General features: G+C 43.8%; 1 protein-coding gene across 5 annotated transcripts in view; it reads right to left on the bottom strand.

Annotated features, from left to right (window-relative positions):
* The window catches only part of MCTP1 (multiple C2 and transmembrane domain containing 1), a 798,197-nt gene that overhangs the window by 447,284 nt on the left and 328,712 nt on the right, over nucleotides 1–22,201 (bottom strand). For all 5 annotated transcript variants that reach the window (XM_083151771.1, XM_083151772.1, XM_083151773.1 and 2 more), the window contains one exon: nucleotides 6,133–6,303. In XM_083151771.1, coding sequence (XP_083007897.1) covers nucleotides 6,133–6,303 — 171 coding nt within the window. The remainder of the gene's footprint in view (nucleotides 1–6,132; nucleotides 6,304–22,201) is intronic.

The raw sequence follows: 22,201 nt of genomic DNA, 5'->3' as shown, positions 1-22,201 counted from the left end.
GTGCAAAGTTTGCTATAAAAAGGGAATAAGAAAGGAAACTATTTTCCACTGTGAAACTTGCCCCGACAAACCCGGCCTATGTATAAAGGAGTGTTTTAAAATATACCACACATCTATGGATTATTAGGTTCATCATTTCACCGTGCTTCGGGGGTCTTGCTAATGCCACATAGCACCCACCATTCATTCCACCAGAATCTGAGCTGCAAAATCCAAAAATCACTCCTTCCCTTCTGAGTCCTGCCATGCACCCAACTGGTATTTTTTGGTCACATATGAGGCATTGCCATACTCAGGAGAAATTGGGGCACAGATTTTGGGGTGCTTTTTCTCCTTCATACCTTCTGAAAATGAAAAATTTTGAGCCAGAACTGCATTTTTGTGTAAAAAAATGTAATTTTTCATTTGCACAGCCCAGTTGTATCAAAATTGGTGAAACCCCTGGGGGTTTGAAATGTACACTATACCCCTAGATGAATTCCCTGAGGGGTGTAGTTTGCAAAATGGGGTCACTAGTGGGGGGGTTCCACTGTATTGGTGCTTTGGGGGTCTTGCTAATGCGACATAGCACCCACCAACATTCCACCAGAATCTGTGCTGCAAAATCCAAATATCACTCCTTCCCTTCTGAGTCCTGCCATTTTTTGGTCACACATGAGGCATTGCCGTACTCGGGAGAAATTGGGGCACAGATTTTGGGGTGCTTTGTCTCCTTCATTCCTTGTGAAAATGAAAAATTTTGAGCCAGAACTGCATTTTTGTGTAAAAAATTTAATTTTTCATTTTCACTGCCCAGTTGTATCAAAATTGGTGAAACCCCTGGGGGTTTGAAATGTACACTATACCCCTAGATGAATTCCCTGAGGGGTGTAGTTTGCAAAATGGGGTCACTTGTGGGGGGGTTCCACTGTATTGGTGCTTTGGGGGTCTTGCTAATGCGACATAGCACCCACCAACATTCCACCAGAATCTGAGCTGCAAAATCCAAAAATCACTCCTTCCCTTCTGAGTCCTGCCATGCACCCAAATGGTATTTTTTGGTCACATGTGAGGCATTGCCGTACTCGGGAGAAATTGGGGCACAGATTTTGGGGTGCTTTGTCTCCTTCATTCCTTGTGAAAATGAAAAATTTTGAGCCAGAACTGCATTTTTGTGTAAAAAATTAAATTTTTTCATTTTCACTGCCCAGTTGTATCAAAATTGGTGAAACCCCTGGGGGTTTGAAATGTACACTATACCCCTAGATGAATTCCCTGAGGGGTGTAGTTTGCAAAATGGGGTCACTTGTGGGGGGGTTCCACTGTATTGGTGCTTTGGGGGTCTTGCTAATGCGACATAGCACCCACCAACATTCCACCAGAATCTGAGCTGCAAAATCCAAAAATCACTCCTTCCCTTCTGAGTCCTGCCATGCACCCAAATGGTAATTTTTGTTCACATATGAGGCATTGCCGTACTCGGGAGAAATTGGGGCACAGATTTTGGGGTGCTTTGTCTCCTTCATTCCTTGTGAAAATGAAAAATTTTGAGCCAGAACTGCATTTTTGTGTAAAAAATTTAATTTTTCATTTTCACTGCCCAGTTGTATCAAAATTGGTGAAACCCCTGGGGGTTTGAAATGTACACTATACCCCTAGATGAATTCCCTGAGGGGTGTAGTTTGCAAAATGGGGTCACTTGTGGGGGGGTTCCACTGTATTGGTGCTTTGGGGGTCTTGCTAATGCGACATAGCACCCACCAACATTCCACCAGAATCTGAGCTGCAAAATCCAAAAATCACTCCTTCCCTTCTGAGTCCTGCCATGCACCCAAATGGTATTTTTTGGTCACATGTGAGGCATTGCCGTACTCGGGAGAAATTGGGGCACAGATTTTGGGGTGCTTTGTCTCCTTCATTCCTTGTGAAAATGAAAAATTTTGAGCCAGAACTGCATTTTTGTGTAAAAAATGTAATTTTTCATTTGCACAGCCCAGTTGTATCAAAATTGGTGAAACCCCTGGGGGTTTGAAATGTACACTATACCCCTAGATGAATTCCCTGAGGGGTGTAGTTTGCAAAATGGGGTCACTTGTGGGGGGGTTCCACTGTATTGGTGCTTCGGGGGTCTTGCTAATGCGACATAGCACCCACCAACATTCCACCAGAATCTGAGCTGCAAAATCCAAATATCACTCCTTCCCTTCTGAGTCCTGCCATGCACCCAACTGGTATTTTTTGGTCACATATGAGGCATTGCCGTACTCGGGAGAAATTGGGGCACAGATTTTGGGGTGCTTTGTCTCCTTCATTCCTTGTGAAAATGAAAAATTTTGAGCCAGAACTGCATTTTTGTGTAAAAAATGTAATTTTTCATTTGCACAGCCCAGTTGTATCAAAATTGGTGAAACCCCTGGGGGTTTGAAATGTACACTATACGCCTAGATGAATTCCCTGAGGGGTGTAGTTTGCAAAATGGGGTCACTTGTGGGGGGTTCCTAACTTTTAGCATCTTATGGTGCCTAGAAACCTACATGGTGCCTAAAAAATAATCTCATAAAAAGGAGGCTCCAAAATCAAGTAGGTGCTCCTTCTATTATGAAGCCTGTGGTTTGGTCAACGTGCACACTAGGGCCACATATAGGATATTTATGAAAACAAAAGAATTGGGGGAATTAATTTTTAGTCACATTTCTCTAGTAAAATCTACTGTGTTCCTTAGAAAAATGTATTAAAATTGCAAATCTGCAAAAAAAATGAAATTTTGAAATTTCACCTACACTTTGTTTTAATTCCTGTGAAACACCTAAAGGGTTAACAAACTTCCAAAATGCTGTTTTAAATACTGTGAGGGGTGCAGTTTTTGAAATGGCATCATTTATGGGGGTGTCTCACATACAAGTCCCTCAAAGTCACATCAGAACTGAACTGGTCCATAAAAAAATCAGTGTTTGAAATTTTCTTGAAAATTTGAGAATTTGCTATTCATATTTTAAGCCTCCTAGTGTCCAAAAAATTAAAAGGAGGTTGAAATAATGATGGAAACATAAAGTAGACATATGGTCTATGTTAGTTATTAACTATTTTGAGTGGTATGATTATTTATCTCACAAGCAGAAAATTTAACATTATGAAAATCACTAAATTTTCCATTTTTTTACGACATTTTGGTATTTTTCACAAAAAAACACAGACTGTATCGACCAAAATTTACCACTAACTTGAAGTACAATGTGTCACGAGAAAACAATCTCAAAATCACTGGGATAAGTAAAAGCAAAAAAAAGTTATACCCACTTAAGTGATACATGTCAGATTTGAAAAAAATGGCTCTGTCAGGAAGGCAAAAACTGGCTGCGTCAGGAAGGGGTTAAACTGTGTCCATGTCGACCCCACCATGTGAAAAAACCCATGTCGACATTTTGACTGTCGACCTAGACACTGTTGAACTAATGACCTGTCGAACTAATGACCTTTCGACCTAGAACCATGTCGACCTTTTTCCATGTTGACCGTTTCCCATCTCGACCTAGACCCATATCGACCTTTTCCCATGTCATAATCACAAGAGAGAGAAAAGTGTGTCATTTAGCAGTGCACCAAAGAGAAAAGAATTCAAATTTAACTTTTATTAATATAGTTAAGACAGCAAAATATAAAACCACACATACAAACATATAATGAACAGGGTAAGTGACTGGTGTATTAAAACTGCACGTACAGGGGTCCTGTGTGAGTGTATAGGGAATATGCAATTATTTCACTTCAGTATCATTTATTTACTGTCTGGGTATCTTTGTGGAGTTAAGGTGCCCATAGACGGTCCGTTCCCGAACCGTCCGTTTTGTACTATGCGATGCGCGCTCCCGCGCATCACATAGTACGGTACAAAAAGTATGTGCTGCACATACTTTTTGTACTAGCTAAACTTCGCATCGGATCGCATTGCATGCACACCGCATGCACTAGGCATGCGATCCGATGCGAAGCGTGCTAATTAAGACCCAAACGGATCCGTTTAACAGACCGTGTATGGGCCCCTTAAGTATTGCATAAGTATCCACTTCGGTAACAATGTAATATATAGTTGGTATAAATTCAGACAATGTTGTCTGAAGGTTAGTATTTTGCCACTTCTCCTGCTGTTGACCCTTCAGTGTTGTGAGTCTCTTCAGTGTATAGGGATAAGGCAAGTGTTATATAGACACATAGGGCGGTATTCAATGAGCCTGATTCGCCATGTTTTTATGGCGAATTTGTGCTGTTTGGCGAATTTCTGACTAAAACGGTGAATCACCCTATTCAATGACCACATGGCGAATACATTTCAAGGTTTTTTTCACCATGATTCACCGAGTAGCAATCGCTATCTTTTTATGGTGAAGTGGAATGTGAACTTTTAAAATAAAGTGTTTTGTTTTTTACATTTGGTGTCAAAAAATCAGGAATTTTATTCTGAGGAGGGGCATGCTATTTTTATCCATGTGCTGTAAGCACATGAATATATATTTAATTTAAAAAAAAAATATTTTTTTTTACACAGCATCCAGCAGGGGGCGCCGGAGCCGAGCCGCTCATTACATATTCATATATTCACTGCACCCGATCGTTACGATCGTGTGTAGTGAATATACGCTCCCCTGCTGGCACCCCCGGGGGGGCAGCCTGTGCTGCCTGGCACCCGGGGAGCCCACCTACCCCCCACAAAGTTCTGGGGCAGGCAGAGAGACTACCATCTCTCTGCCTGGCACCGTCCTCAGGCTCCCTGCGGCAATCGCCGCAGGAGCTCATATTCGCCAGTCAGGGGCAGCGAGCCCCTGACACGTTGAATACCGGAGCCCGCCGGCTCCGGAACGTGGCGAATGTGCAGCGAATCATAAAAAGGATTCGCTGCACCTCGCAGGTATTCTCATTGAATACCGCCCATTGATCAGAGTGTGAGTCCTTATTTCAATCTGAGGTGCATAGTGGTCTATGCACAATCAGAAAATAATAAAACAGGGGGCCACCTAATACTACCAACAATTGTATATGTAATCCTGTGCGACTGAACTGTATACGGTGTCCTTTTTCCATGTCAACCTAATGACTGTCGACCATCATGCTGTAGACCAAATGATCACAACCCCTAACCATACGGATAGTCGTCAACAAATCATACCAAACACGTTTTTTAGAGCTTCATTTTTGGACACGTGGGATAAAATCCTGTATTTGTGTTTGTGTATGCATACACATAGATATATACTTACATATATACACTGAACTGCCAAAACTCATAGTATAATTGCCTAGAATTGTGTAGGACACCATCTAGCCAGGCAAAGTACAGCAACTCAACATGGTATTGTTTCCACAAACCCAATTATTGACACCGTGATGGGAGATCGAGTGTGCCAAAAGCATGATGGGGGGGGGGGGGGGGGGGGGAGTGTTGAGGAGAGGCAATGGGTGATGAGGAGAGGGTGATGTCCTGGAGAGTAGAGGGGGTGGGAAGTGATGCAAGGGAGAGAAATAAGGTGAGGCAGTGGGTTATGGTTAGAGATAGTAGGAGATGGAGAGGCAGTGGTGGAAGTAGTGGGTGACAGGGACAAGGCAAGTAGTAAGTGACAGAGAGAGGGTGATGGGGAGAGGAAGCGAGTTATGCCAGAGATAGGGTGACAGACAGTGGGTGGTAGGAAAAGGTTGACAAGGAAAGGCAGTGGGTAATGCCAGGTAGAGGGTGACAGGGAGAAGGTGACAGGGAAATGTAGATCTTTTGGTAAAGTAGAAGGTGTTGCCTTGGAGAGAAGAGGGAGATGAGAAGTGATGCAGGGGAGAGGAAGTGGTGAGAGATAGTGGGAAATAGAGAGCCAGTAGTGACAGTAGTTGGGGGTCAGGTAAAGGCAATGGATGATGCCAATGAGAGGCAGAGCATGACAGGGAGAAGGCAACAAGATAGCAGTAGCAGTAGTAAGTGACAGGGTGCGGCTGATTCTGCCCTGCTCTACGGCTACCTAATTGTCTGGTACCGTCCCTGAGATAAGCATTTCGGAAGATATCAGGGGTGAGAGAGGGAACAGACACTTTATCGGAGGAGATCTAGTGGAGAGCACCTATTATAGATATTGTACGTCTATGAGAGTAAACAAGATTGTAGATGAAAACACATACCTTGCTCCTGTATTTCTGATGTCCTAGCCGGAATTTCACATAGGGGTCACTTAGTCCATTGGCGTCCATGGCTTTGAGATCCTGCCCCTCAATAAGTGTGATGCTTACTATCCCTCTCCACAAGTGATTTTTTCTGTGCAAGTCTGTAATCCGTAAACTCTGTGTCTGAAACTGAAAAAAAGCAAAACATAACAAACAGAAGCAAACATATCATACACATGTTATTACAGTATGTAACTAGGCTGTTTTTTCCATTACATAAATAACTGACTTCAGGATTTGCACTGAGATAATAATTTTGATGCAATAAAGCAATGTAATTGTTAACACAATAACCAAATGTATGTCCAGAGAAACAAAAAATGAGGGATTAGCCTTTATCCTAGGGATTTCACAGAGACATTTGCTCCTTACCCTTACTTGCTGCCCAGCAGTGCTTTGTATTGATACATGTATACTGTATGGTTGTATGTATGCTTAAAATCAATAGTTTTGGACAAATTATTGGAGGCAAATAACAAGGTATTTTGAAACCCACGGATAGAAATTATATTTGTATGTACTAGCAATTTAATGACGACAAAGAAAACACAACAGTTCCAATAACTCTCCTCATACCATATTTCAGTAAATTAGTTTTCCAAATTTAGGGGGTTATTCTGGTTCACTCCTTCTGGCAAATTCCTTCTCACATGGACAAAATGATGTGCACTGCAGGTGGGATAGATGTTACTTGTGCAGAGAGAGTTAGATTTGGGTGGGGTTTTACTTCAAAGTGAGATCTATATTGCAGTGTAAAAATAAATCAGTCAGTATTTTCCCTGAACAGAAACAAAATAACTCACCAAATCTAATTTTCTCTGCACATTTTACATCTGCCCCCCCCCCCTGCAGTGCACATGGTTTTCTCCATTTAAGAAGGAATTTGCCAGAAGGAGTGAACCAGAATAACCCCCTTAGGGATAAATTTAATAATAGCTCATAGCAATCAATCAGATTCTGTCTATCATTTCTCTATTGCATCATAGAAAATGATAGACAGAATTTGATTGGTTGCTGTGGGCATCATCACCTCTTTTCATTTTTAGTAACTGCATACTTGCCTACTTTCATCTTCACCTCTCTGGGAGAAGCCCGGAGAGGCAACACATCAGGGGGGCGGGAGCAAGGCTGACATCACTTGGCCCCCCCCCCCATGACAGAAACCTCCGTGATTCGCGGGCCGCGGAGAGGGGGCGGGGCTTAAATGACGCGAAATTCCCGAATCGCGTCATTTAAGCCCCGCCCCCTCCCCGCGGACCCGCGATTTCATGCAATTTTAACCAGCGGGTAAGGGACGAGCGGGGCAAATCCCAGAATGCGGGAGACTTGCCCACCTTCCCCGGGGGCCGGGCGAAGGACCCGATTTCCGGGAGGCTCCCGGCCATTCCGGGAGGGTAGGCAAGCCTGAGTAACTGTACCCATTAAACTGCTTACATGTTTTTATTCCTAAAATGTATTGAAACATTTACCTCAAAATAAACAAAGTCTACATATAGGGCCTCGGTAAGCTGCGAACACCTCTGCTTCCCAAGCGCCTGAGACGCCGCCCGACAACAGCAGACCACCCCCAGCAGGCATCAGCCCACCCACGTACCAATGGGGACGCCCAGCATTTTCATGGGAACACCCATAAAATGCTGGGCGTTCCCATGGATGAGCCCCTTTTTGCCCCCCCCTCCCCGGCCTCCCTCACTGCTATGATAGGCCTGGCGAGTGTGCAACTCGCTGAAGTTGTTCGCTGTTGGGCTTTGCACATGCGCAAAAATGCACGTGCACAAACCCTGACCATTGGGGACGATTTCGGTCACAAGGAGCGATCCTGAATCAGCCTCATATTACACACTAAAATATACAGGGAGCAGGGTAGGGAATATAGATGCTTGATCCGGTCATTTTCAAGTATCTCTATTAGGGCGGGATGTATTAATTACATCCAGGGCCGGCGCCACCACTAGGCAAGGTTAGGCATTTGCCTAGGGCGCCGGCCACTAGGGGGCGGTAGTGAGCTGCAGCCGGGGAGAAGCAGCAGCCAGCAGGAAGCTATGCCCAGAGAAGCTGCCATGCCTGCAGAGGAAACAAGCAAGCAGCTATTTGTGAGTAACCCCGCCAGAGCCCGCCCGCCCGCCCGCCCGCATACTAGCCAGCTGCTGCGCTGACAGACAGTTCCGAATCCCCAGTTATCAGGCCTGCCTGCTACAGCGGGAAACTTCGTAGCCCCTGTCAGTCAGTCAACTGCCTGTCAGCGTTGATCCCCTGCCCGCCTCCCCACCCTGGATGGTCTGGACCGGACATCGACACACATGATGATGCGGGCGGCAGAGCAATGTACTGACTTTGGCGGGTGGAGGAGCCGCCGCCGCCCGACCGCCCAGCTACATAGTGAGTGTGTTTCACTAAGTAGCTGGGCTGGCGGGCGCTCCGCCACCCGCCGGAGTCAGTACATTGCTCTGCCGCCCGCTCGTGTGTGTCGGTGTCCAGTCCAGACCGTCCAGGGTGGGGAGGCGGGCAGGGGATTAAGTAACGCTGACAGGCAGTTGACTGACTGACAGGGGTGACAAAGTTTCCCGCTGTAGCAGGCAGGCCTAATAACTGGGGATTCAGAACTGTCTGTCAGCGCAGCGGCTAGCTGGTACACGGGCAAGCAGTCCCCTGCACCCTCGGTAGTTTCATTACTTTATTAATTATAGAGCCTGGTGGGGGTAGCGTCTACGCGCCATGCAGTTGGAGCCTGGAGCCAGGCAAGGGGGGGGGGGGGGGGGGCGGTGTCCTGCAGGTTTGCCTAGGGCACCTAGATGCCTTGCACCGGCCCTGATTACATCGCCGCCCTTCGCCTGCCAGCCGTCGCGATGCTACCGCATATGTACTAACATATGCAGCTAGCATCAGGTTGCGGTGACGGAAACCCCCGCGATACCTGTAATGTGGTGTGCGGGGGTCTCCGTCACATCCCGGCGGCTGTCAGTGTCCCCCTGTGTCTCCTCCTCCCCCCTGCAGCCGGATGTCCTCCCGGCTGTGACACCTGCTGGGGGAAGAGGAGATCGATGGAGGATGGGAGGGGGAGTCGCGCGGATGGGGGCGGCAATAGAAGCCCATAGGCTTCTATAGGGTATCGCCACCCAGAGGGTGGCGATACCCTGCCAGGTGGAGACGGGGCGGACGGGTGATGGTACACAGGAAAATGCAGTAAAACCCCCGTTTTACCGCATTTTCCCTTTAGTACATCCCGCCCTTAGGGATGAGTTGAGGGAAAATAAATGGATCTATTTTAGATATTCTATGTGGCAGAGATTACAAGGGTGACTTATATTTACAAGTAGCATAGGGCAGAGATGCACTAGGCTTCAAAAGTGATCAAACGAAGAGTGATAAACAGCCAGCCAATCAGCTCCTGCCTGACATGTCACAGACTGTGTTTGAAAAATGTCAGGAAGCAGTTGATTGGTTGTTTATCACTCTCCATTTGATCACTTTTGAAGCTTAGTGCATCTGGCCCAGTATCTGAACATAAAGTACACAAAATTGGTTGCTACGTATAGATCAGAGATGGGGCTGCTTAGAGATAAGGTAAAAAATTAAAGATACATCTTATCGGCTGTGCAGATTAGTACACAGCTAAAATAAATGCCAAACTTTGGTCCACAAAACAACCTATTTGGGGCAAATACACGAAATACCGTATACAATGGCCTCATGAGGTTTTCCAAGGAGAAATAGAAACAACTGAGCAATTTAATAACCAGGATTTTCAAACATTCCACCAATAAAGACACCAACAATTTACTAGAATATACTGAACCTCCTAACACAGTTGGAGCATGCTCTGCACCTGTCACTGGGCTGAAAGCACCACATAACTAATGCACCACATTGCCCTCTGTGTCATAGGGGAAGCAGCATGCGCACATTGGGCCTGATTCAGGTTCCTTCAGATCTGCAGCGCATGCTGCAAAGTAATGATATTTGGTACTTTGGATCCTGATTTAGCATTAGCATATTTGCTGATATCAATAGGTATTTTTTAACCCTTTGCACTAGGTCAGATCAAGAAAAAAAGATTAAGAAAGGCACACTGGTCAGTGGTACCTGGATAAAGGCACAGTGCTCATGGGGACAAGGATGAGGCCAATGGGATTGCTGGCGGTCTAATACATTTGCTATATATTTTATTTGCTATGGGTTTGAACTTGTTTCTGCTTAGCAATAAGCATCTGTACTGGAAACTGCATCTAATTTACAGAGCTTTTTATATACAGTATACTGTAGTGCGCATGCTGGGATTCCCATTGAAATGGTCATGGAAAGTAATAGTAAGGCTGGGTACACACCTGCAACGATACCTACACTATGGTACCAGTATTCAATGCTCCGGCGAGAGAAGGGGCAGTGTACGTTGTAACGCTTTCGCCTGAGCTTGCTGGGCTTTCGCTGGCATTTTGATTCTCTGCCTGCCCCGCCATGCACCCTATTCAACGCCTCAGTGGCTCGCTGCCCCTAATGGTGAGTCACCCAGAACGGCGACTTGGCGGCGGCAGGCAGTCAGGAGGTGGACAGGGCAGCCGCTGCTGAGTAACGGAGGGCTGCACTGCTGAATACATGACCCTGCGCTGCCAGACCCTGCTGCATGCCACCCACCAGCGGGCCGAGGGTCCTTGCAGCGTTTATGTGAGATCAGCGGTGCCCCCCCCCCTGCAAAATGTAATGTAATCAGCAGTGCAGCATATGTAATGTAATGTAATGTGATCAGCAGCGCCCCCCTGCATATGTTATGAAAAAAAAAAAATCTAAATATATTTATGTGATGCTTGTCCAGTAAAAAAATAGCAAGATCCTGCAAATAATAAATTAACTGATTTTTAGACCCTAAAAAATGAAAAGAAAACATTTATTTTAAAAGAACATATTACAGTTCACCAAAAAAGATGCAAAAATCATGGTGAAAGAAGTTCTCCATTCTAGCATTGAATACACTCTAGGTGAAGTAGAGTGAAAACCCCATTGAAATACACCAGCGAATTGCAGCGACTATGAAACGGAGATCTGGCCGACATTCACTGTTCGCTTTCGGCAAACAGTGAACATTGAATACAGTGAATATCATTTTTGGTGAAAAAATTCACAGTTTCGCTGAAAAAAATAAAGCACTGTTCACCGAAAAAAAACGGTGAATCAAGAGCATTGAATACTGGCCTTTCGATTACATGCATTCCTGGGTCGCAATATATTCTTTTTGTCCATGATGCATGGCCAATCAGGAGATATCGCATGTGAGGTGGTGCAGTGTAATGAAGGACAGAACAATATATTGTTCCATTTTTCATTACATCTGGAGTGTACAATGAAGGGAAGTCATCCTGAACATCCAGGAGCAGTGTTGGTGAGTGTCTAAGCCTGAAAAGCCATGAGTTATTTGGCAGGTTAGCTTTACACTAGGTAGCATACTGTATGTTCAGTCTCTATGATAGAGAAGTAGGCCTTGCAGTGAAATGGGCTCCCTTGACGTTAGGATGCAAGCTTGACTGCATTGATCAATCATTGAATCAAACACCACTATTTATTTAAATAAAAAACAAAACATGGTCAAACTCACCGCACAATAGGAGCTGCACTTCCCACTATGTACTGTAACTTGTGTAACCCAACACACCAAAACAAACACTAGTCTTATATGCAAACATAAAATGTAGTGCAGATAGTTTTTAACAAACAGTCTTAACAAATCAATAGGCCAACCAAATGGTCCTCAGTTCTCTTAGATATGTACCGTACTCACACCAAATAGAAGTGTACAAGGCTCGTTACAGGTTTCTTTAAAAGGAGCACAGGGCGTTCCAACTTCAAACTCCACGGGTGAGATTTAATAGGATGAGAGATTCAGAAAGTGAGAGATTTCGGAAGAAATCTCCAGGTTTTTTTAAGCCGCAATCATTACCCTTCAAAATCAAACTGGTTTTGCAGTGTAAATTATTGCGGCTTTAAAAAACTTGAAAATTCTTAGCAAATCTCTCACTTGCTGAATCTCTCATCCTATTAAATCTCACCCCACGTTCTTATTACACTCCACATATTGCGGAACGAAACATGTCAGCGTACCAAACTTACACGTTCAGCCACAGTTCCATGCACAGCAAGGTATCTTTATGGTATTTACGTAAACTCATGTTTATTTCCTTGTAGCACTACCGAGATATACAAAAGGAATTATATGAAGAGCCAAATCAGGAAAGTTAAGTATAACAAATGCATTTATAATATAATTTTTTTCACAATAAAATGATGGTGTGTGACATTTGCACTGTACTGTATTGTATAGGTGTCCCACACGTACCGTTCTCAGCCTTGCTAGAAACACCGTCTTCATCTGTGAAAAGGGATCTAAAGAAACCTTTATATGATTGATTGCAGCCTTTTGACATTTAAGCATACACAGGGCCGCCGAGAGGGGGGGGGCGGGTACTAATTACCCAGGCTTGCTGGAGGGGCCCGGTGGGGGCCCTGGTCTGACACCCCCCCCATACCTTCCCCCTGTCCATCCTGGGCAGCAGCAGCACACAACTACAGCATGTGCTGTGCTGACAGCAGGCTCAGCATGAGAATCTCACTGACAGCGTGAGAGCTCATGCTGGGCCTGCTGTCAGCACAGCACATGCTGTAGGTGTGTGCTGCTGCTTCTGAGGTGGGCGGGGGCGAGGGACGACTTTAGAGTGTTTTTTCACCCACTGTAAACATTGTAGGGGCGTGACCTAATTGCAGGAGGTGATCACGCATCCAGCAATTAGGCCACGCCCCCTGCACGAGTCAGGTGATCCTGCAGTACCCTTTTAATCTTGGGAGCACTGGGAGCAGGTTTTCCTTAGTCCCCGCTGACTCTTCAGCAGACTGCTATATTTATACAGTACTGCGCTGTTGTATATATTATTTTTTCTCTCTTTGTATATATACGGAGAATTCTGGAATCCATTGGAGAAAGGATTTTGAATATCATACTCTATCTGGACATTCAATAGCACATGTAAGACTATACTTCCCTTCCTTAGAATGTTTTCTTCATGTCAAGTTAGTGTGTGTTTATTGAGGCTGAAATTATTGAAGACACACAAAATAAGTTCAAGTATACAACATTTTTTAACCTCAGCAAACACACCCTAAATGATCATGAAGAAAACATTCTAAGGAAGGGGCTTAAGTTTGCTCCCTCCAGTGGGGTACATAAGCTCAAAGCTTACATTGAGCTACAATGGTTTATTAGTAAATTAACGCTTACATGTATGTTTTGAAGATAAAGAGGATGTGGTGGAACAAGGAACCCCTTCCTCAATTTTCAAACCAAAGTCTGTCTATTACACCATTTTCAAGAAAGGGTGTTTTATTGAGACCTTTGAGAAATTGGTAAAAAAAGAGACAAACCCCTTGTCAAAGTAAAGCAATAAAACCTCACCTTCGGGCTGAGAGAGGTACGTGTGTGACACCTGTTTTTGCTCTGGGAACAGACACCTTGGGGATTATTTTGGTTCACTCTTTCTGACAAATTCCTTTTTAGATGGACAAAACCATGTGCACTGCAGGTGGGGCAGATGTAACTTGTGCAGAGAGAATTAGATTTGGGTGGGGTTTTACTTTAAAGTGAGATCTATATTGCAGTGTAAAAATAAAGCAGTCCATATTTTCTCTGCACAGAAACAAAATAACTCACCCAAATCTAATTCTCTCTGCACATTTTACATCTGCCCCACTGCAGTGCACATGGTTTTGTCTAAGAAGGAATTTGTCAGTAAGAGTGAACCAAAATAACCCCCCTTCTTTGGATGGGAGTCTGTAGTCCAGACGTTAGATACTCCTATCCTGCTGGGTGTTTATAACATAATTTATATGTGCAATACAGTGCAAAAGTCACACAGATTAATTTTATTGTGAACAAATTTTTTTCAAATAAAATTGTTATACTTATCGTTCCTGATTTGGACCTCCATTTATTTCCAGCACGTGAAAATAATGCTTGTTGCGCCTGAATTAATGTATAGCTGCTCTGTAGAAATATCATAGATTTGGGGGGTATGGAAACAAAGCGCTTAGGTTAGGGTAAGACACACAAGGGCAAGATGGGGAAATAATGAGATAAGAGGTATAAAGAAAAAAAAAATTAAAAGAGTTAAAAAAAAATAAAAAAATAAAAAAAAAATAATAATAAAAAATACAAAATGAGAAAATAATTAAATTAAATTAAACAAGACGGAGCAAAGAAAAAAAAAAGGAAATTATCAAAAAAAGCAATGCAATGAATGTTTACACTCTTTTGAGTAATAGTAGTTGATTGGAACCGGGTCCGGAGCTATGCTCAGTATGGAAGTGAAATGTCCGTGGTGGGTGCAAAGCACTGGGGGAGCGTTTGACCTAACTGTCCCTTACTTGTTGGTGAGGGTTATAGTGGCAAAGGATCTTCTTCTGCCGCTGTGATGTACTCGAGGCTCTCCTCTCTCCTTGCTAGCGGTGACTTCCGGTTTCGGCTCCGTGCTTCCGGTCCCGGCTGCGTATAACCAACGCGTTTCGAGCTGGGCTCTTCCATGATTAAGAGCCCAGCTCGAAACGCGTTTCGAGCTGGTCTATTGATTTCTATTGATTTGTTAAGACCTTTTGTTAAAAACCGTCTACACTAAATATTTCTCATTATTTTACATATATCTTGGATCAACACCAACTGAGGAAACATCATCAGGAAAAGAAAAAAAGATTAACTTTGATGTGTGGCAGACCTTCTGCTTTCTGAGCACTTTGTAACCTTTTCTACCATTATTTATTTATGTACAGTAAATAAATATACAGTACATGTACAAATATATAGGTTACATTTGCTATATTTCACATTCAGCTAAACCGTATCTTAGATTAGGGCACATCAGAATAACAGCAGCTATGTGTATAGGATTTGGATTACAGGCATTTCCCCTCATTATGTAGTATTTCTATGGCAAATCTCACTTTTTATTTCAATCCGCTGCAGACAATGATATCTGAACTTTCCTACTCCTGCCAGTTAAAATAGGAGCACTCATAGAAGCTCAAATTGTCTTTCACATTATAATGATTTGTCTTGTGGTTGCGTTTTGTTTGGGAAGCATCTGTGGGAAGGAGAAATGGTCCAGAGGCAGTCCTCATTAGGAAATGTAAGTTATCTTGAAAGGTCAATAATGCAGCTCGGTATTACTTGCAACTGGAAATGAGAGTCCTATCAGAAAAGAAGAGCTGAAGCCTTTATTGTAGGAATGTGCTCTCTCTTTGCTAAATGTATTTCTGTAACAATACAAGTGAGAGCAGTCACCCGTGTAACAATTCCTCCCATGATCACAATTGCTTTTCAAACTTTAAGGCAAGGAAATATACAGCAGGTGCCTAAAAGCCCTGTAATTCCTCCATGCTAACAATAAGGAGGATGTTATATATACAAATATACAGTGTATTCATAAACCTGTGAGAAGATTTCATTAAATCAAACGTTTTATATGCATGTATATTGTTTGGTGAGTGTTGCTCTTATTATTGCCACATTTTGCAGGGGTACAAAATTAAGAGGTGGGCCGATTCAGACCTGCAGAATTACTCCCCGCCTCCGATGGTAGGGAGGACCTGTTCATGTGCAGAGCCCCTGTGTGAACACCTTCGGCGAGTATCACACTAGCAGAGGCATTCACACAGGTAACGGGGGGAAGGGGGCGGGATCAGTGGAATGCTTAGCGTCTTAGGGCCATTCCTCTGGCCGATGCCTGCTTGGGGCGGTTGGCTGTCGTCACATGATGTCAGCGCCCACCTTGCTAGGGTATACGGGCAGTGCTGCCAGTGGGGGGAATTTGTCGGGCGGCGTTGACCTGTTCACTAGGCTGCGAGGCCCAGGATTCTGTAATTGGGTACCACAAAGACTGCCAAAAATCCATGACATTTGTGTTTTGCTATTATTATTTTATGGCTGTGTTTTATGCAATCTCTCCAATTTCATCCTAAATCCTGGCGACCCACGTTATTGCAGCAGAAGCGCCTAGTTTCAATGTGCTAAATCCCTATAGTAATATGACAACATAACTGCCACGGAGCCTCTTATATGGTCATCTTGAGATGTCTATATTGATAGGAGGAGAAAGAAGAAGGGTGTAGAGGTGCGCTCAGAGGGTGGTTTCACCAGTCCACAATTTGTAAAAATACAGAGTGTTTATTCTTTTCAATAAAACAGTTTAAAAATGTACAAGTTTTGAAATCGTTTACATAGATTTTCGTGGTTCAGTACAAGACTTCAATCATAGGTGCAACATGATCATACGAAAAACCCGACGCGTTTCGTCCCCTAGGGACTTCTTCAGGGGTAGTACACCAAGATCAATAGGCCTTTTAAACCTTGATTGAGTTTGTATATATAGCAATACACTCTTGGGTGAGTGCTTTAAATGGTGATATGGTCACCATTGTTGGTCTACCAATCCTGTGGTGGTCCACTCAATGGGTGACTGCGATTTCAGAACTCAGGGCACAATATAACGCCTCTCCAGCTGATGTCCTTTTCAACGTTACCGTCAGTTCAGAATCTACCTGCCGGATGCACAGTCAGCGTGGAGAGAGAATTGATAGGAGGAGACCTGTCAGTGGCTACCATGGGTCAGGGGGCTTTGATACATAGGGGGCTACGGGGCGTTGATACACATTGGTCCAAAGGGCTTTGATATACTGTTGGTGTCTGTAAATGAGGGTCACAGAATGAAACCCTGTTCAAGCTAATAATATTGAAGGTGGAAATATATTGCAGGTGATGTAAAAATGTAAGAGAAAGATGAAGAAGTAATTTCCTTAGATTGAGCAGAATGATTGCTTCTGTCACTAGCTATGGAAGAGGACTAAGCGGAGACTAATGGGGCCATACATCTACTGTCCGATTTCTCATTTGGACGATCACCATCCACCAATAAAACCTTCAATCAGCAGAAAGAAAAAAATGTTTAAAATCCCTTATCCAATAATCACCATCTTTTTTGGGACAGAATTGGCGAATTTCCAACATGTGGCATTTTCCTCATCACCAAGACCCTGGCATCAGGAGAACAGGGAATTTGATGGACACTCCCCTTCATTATGGGCCCCTTTAGGTGTACAGTACTTTATGTATTAAAGTAACAAATATATCTTTAAGCCATGGAAAAATACTAGATGTAACCACAACATTCCGTCTAGTGTCCCAATTGCAGCCACAGCATTTCGTATAGCTCAGATTGTCATATCCACTCTCTTTATACTGCTGAACGTATTTATTTGGGAAACAATGTATATTTAGAGGATGTCTCGGCTACTGAGACCTGGATTATTAAGTGCATAAATAACTTTACACCCAAACACATTAACTTTCAGAAATGATCACTTTCTTTCTTCGTCTGCTATGGCAGGAAGATATATGGTTTCAGAATTATAACACATTTGTTACAGACATTTGCTACAGACTAAACCAGAGCTGAACAGCAATTACTTTTTCACCGTCCAGAAGAATGCTATTTATCCCTTTCATTCCAGCAGTAAATACTGTCTTACATTATCGGAGTGTCAGGAGAAATAAGTTCTCAACAGACACAAGCCATTAGTGGCACCAGTGCTTGGGCAAAAATGAGAAAGGACAATTCGTCTCAGTTCCTTGTGCTGCATGTTTAAATTAACTCTGCAGAAATATAAATCCAATAATGACCACAACAAAATCATTCAGTTAAGTTGTCTTAACATAGGGATAATATATCATTAATAGTACTGCCACTGTTTGTCTTAGCTTTCCCCCAGTACAGTATCTCTCGCTCTCTCTCTCTTGCTCTCATTCCTGGGTATATGGGGCACATTAGAGTATTGCACTTGTAGATTTATATAAAGATAAAATGTGGATGTGGTTGGTGTAATGGCGCATTAATAATAAGCTTCTTGAATAAATAAAATACATTAATTCACTTAATTAAAATCTCTATACACAATTTACTTGTGGTCACATCTTACAATACAATGCAGAATAAATACTTGGGGCATAATGTAATGCTGCCCGTGTTCGGCTGTTGACCGAACAGGGTCAATCACTTACAAGGCAAAACCATGCATTGTAAGTGATTGCCCCTTTTAAAAAAATGCAATGAACTCGGCAGCATTACGTTCCGCCCTTGGTCCAGTGGTTTCCAAACTCTTTTTAATCATGGCGCCCTAGAGAATAATAGTTTTTTTCACATCACCCCATGGCCAAAAGGTTCTTATTGTTACATTAAATTTGTGTTTATGTGTTAAGGTCCATACACACCGCGCGATTATGTGTATGGTGCACGATGAGGGGAAAATAGCTGGGCTGAAAACAGCTTTCTTATCTGCTAGTATTCTCTACAACCACACATCACTCTTTTGCCACTGCCTGTTCTGGACAAATCATTGCTGTTTGTGTTCATGTACTTTATTTAAAATCTTATGGTGCCCATACACAGTGCGATGATCGCACCCGTTATGGGCTGGATCGCATTGCATTGCAACGCATGCGTTTTGCATGCAATATGCGTGCAAAGCGATGTGAGGGCAGTACAAAAAATATGTGCAGCACATACTTTTTGTACTGTGCGATGAGATGCCCGTGGGAGCGCACATCACACAGTGCAAATACTCTATATATATGGGCACCTTAACACAATCTAAAGGTCATAAAAATATGTCATAGTACAAATGTGTCCACATACATCTACCCCCCTGTTCGCTAAAAGTCGCGTTACACATAACTTGTGAGCTCCATGTGACCTTTGTGTGATGCGGTAGAGCAGAGCGGCCTTGCGACTTTTTTTGTTACAGTGCGTCTTATTCACAAAACAGAGGCATGGTTATATTCGGTGTGTGACTGCGGCAGTACCTGCAAAGGAAATATTATGATACAATTTTTTTCTGTAGGCAGTTGCACACAGAGTATAGGCATGCCACATATCATTTATCAGCAGAAGCTGCTTGTGTGTCCTATTCACATAATTTTGTGAATAAGGTGCACTGTAACGGCAAATGTTGCATGCAAACACTGTCAGTGCTACCAAGTAACACCATGGCACAAATGGGCTGGTTAATGTGCAAGAAAGTGAGATGTATATCTATATACAGTTTTTACAAACTGGGTTAAAAACTGCCTATAGATGTGACCTTGCTTTCCTTTTAATTAAAAATATTGGTACTTGTTTCCTAGCACGGTGCCTATCGCATTGTAATACTAAATAAGGTATACAATGGCATACGATGCGATCGTTTACAATTTTTTATTGTATAACCACCCTGATGGGTCCTTACAATGTTAAATGGCCCCCCATAGTCAACGCCACCCCCACGATCACCACCAACACGAAGCGTGGCGAGCGCAGCGGTACGCATCCTCCGACCTTTTCATACCCCCATTATCCACGTCGGCGTGGAGTTGATTTTATATAGTGTGGCGAGCGCTGCGAGCCACCGAGCCCGAAGCGTGCCGAGTGCAGCAAGCTCCACGAGGGGGCGTGGAATACGAGCCCAAAGCGTGGCGAGCGGACGGTCAATACATGTAAAGTAATCCGCGTCCCCTCGCTGGGCGCGCTGCGCTTGCCGAGCTTCGGGCTCGGTGGCTCGCTGCGCTCACCACATTATTTAACATCAACTCCACGCTGACGTAGATAGTGGGGGTATAAAAAGGTCGGAGGACGCGTACGCCGCCCCTCGTGGGCTCGCCACGCTTCGGGTTGGCGTTGATCGTGTTGGTGGCGTTGACCATGGGGGGGGGGGGCATTTGACATTGTAAGGAACCATCAGGGTGGTTGTTCAATAAAAAATTGTATACCATCGCATCGCATGCATCGTATGCGGCTATATGGCATGCAATGCGATCGCATAAGATGCCATAAGATGAAAATATTGGGCGCCGTGCTAGGAAACAAGTACCTAAATATTTTTCATCTTCATGCTTGTCAGGGGCGGCCTGGGCCGGGGGCAGGGTGCCATGTGTCCCCCAGGCCACTCTATAGGTGCTGTTGTGGGCCGCTTTACCTCCTCCTCCATCGTCTACGGCCATGTTCCTGTAGCTGGCTTTTAAAACATGGCCGTGGCTACAGGAACATGGCCGCCGGCGCTAGCCGCTCAGGAGGCAGGGACGCTCTCCCTGCTATGCTGATCCTGCTCCTTGCAGAGCGGCTCCCCCTCTCCGTCACGGCCGCTGAAATCTGCGCTCTTTATCCATCTACATCCGGTGAGCAGCAGCCTCTCTCCCTCCCTGCACACAGTGTCCCAGGCCCGGCTCCCAGGTACCTGGTATGTATAGTATTTATACTGTATGGGTCCTGGTTATTATGCAGGGGGAGCAGCCTGTGGTGTACTGGTTATCCCAGCCTTCATCCCCCCCCCGTATTTGTCTGAATGCGGGTCGCAATCGCGACTCCGCTTTCTTACTGAATTAATCTCCACCTATTTGCGGCATTATTTTTTTTTTTTCGGTGGCGGGGGTTGGGATCTCCAGCTGATGCGCTGTTACTTATGGGCCAATGCTCTGAACTTGCCCCTAGGCTAAAAGTTGCCAGCCATCCCCTGATGCTTGTCCCTAAAAATGATCATAATAAGACTCCAACTTACATCCAAATACTGGAGAACGCAATATAACACAATATAAAAGACATGGGATCAAACTCAATATCTCCACAGTATACCATTCCCAGTCCAATGGACAATTGTTATTGTCAACCAAGACTTAATTATTCTCAAGAATGCATATTTCTGAGAATTTGGTCCAATGCAAATCTAAGCACACAACAATATCATCAATTTTCTCTTAAGTTACTTTTTAATTTCCTGTTTTGGTAACTTTCTAAAGTTAATTTTGAGATTTCTTATTAAAAAGCTTGTTCTAAATAAAAAAAACCTCTGCACATAAAATAGGAGAACAGTGCCAAAGCTCAGTCTGAGAGATAAAGTCTTGACATGAATTTGCGCCACAATCCACTGGATATTTTAAAAACTTTCAAGCAATCAAATCAATTTTGTTTACACGTCCACATCTTATTCTAAATACATTCCACACTTTGAAGCCTTTGGTGAAAACGTTTTCTTCGCACCATCATTCTCTTCCTGTTACGATGCAGCAGGAATTCCCTCAAGATTTCTTAGGGTATCCTCTATATCCTTGTGTATTGGAAAGACTTTGGTTCATCCCAAACAGAGGGTAGTGTTGCAAAGTAGTGATGTGCAATAAAGTACCAGTTCTAGCCACCTGACCTCAAGACCCATAATGCTCAATGTCACCTCACATATCTTCCTTCCTTCTGAAATTGGCATCCTGGTTTATGGACGCAGTGTTTCCCATGGGGTTGAGCGCACAGGATTTGTTTTAATTTGGAGGCAGAGTCGTGTTCTAATTATGTGACCTGCTACAATGCCAGTGTCCTGTTCACATTCATATAACCTATATCCAGATAGTACTGCCCTGGGGCAGTTAGATTGCTATATCCTATGGGCCCAAACAGCAATGCTCATGCCACCTTGCCTCCTTCTTAGTGATGACATATTAGATTTTGTGTATTGACAATGCGAGAACAAATCCAAGACTAACAAAGAACCCAATTGACCATTCTGCTAGTTTGACACCGAAGAACAAATAGTGAAGTTCAGCACTTCTCAAAGAAAGGTCACACACCATATCAATCAGGCACCCCGCATTACAGTATACTTGTATGGTAGTGAACAGTTTATTAGGAACAATCAAACTGTTAAGCGCAAGATATTTCTATTGGTTTAGCCAAAACACTGATAAAATAACTAACTTGTTTATCCAAATGTACCTGGTGTTCAAAAAGTCCCCCTGCAGAGAATGTGTGCTAAGTAATATGACATCACTTTATTTACATGAAATAAAAGGGCACTTGTGACGTTCTTATCTACATTCAGTGATAAAAGTGTTGTCCCTCTTTGGACACCCACAGCTGAATAGGTGATCTGCTGCCAGAAGACAGCGCTCACTACCAGGGCCGGACTGGCCATCTGGCACTTCTGG

The sequence above is a fragment of the Crinia signifera genome, chromosome 1 (genome assembly GCF_055691185.1).
Source record: "Crinia signifera chromosome 1, ASM5569118v1, whole genome shotgun sequence".
Taxonomy (NCBI): Eukaryota; Metazoa; Chordata; class Amphibia; order Anura; family Myobatrachidae; genus Crinia; species Crinia signifera.
Note: the sequence above shows the minus strand (reverse complement) of the source record. Positions and strands in the feature narration are given on the sequence as shown.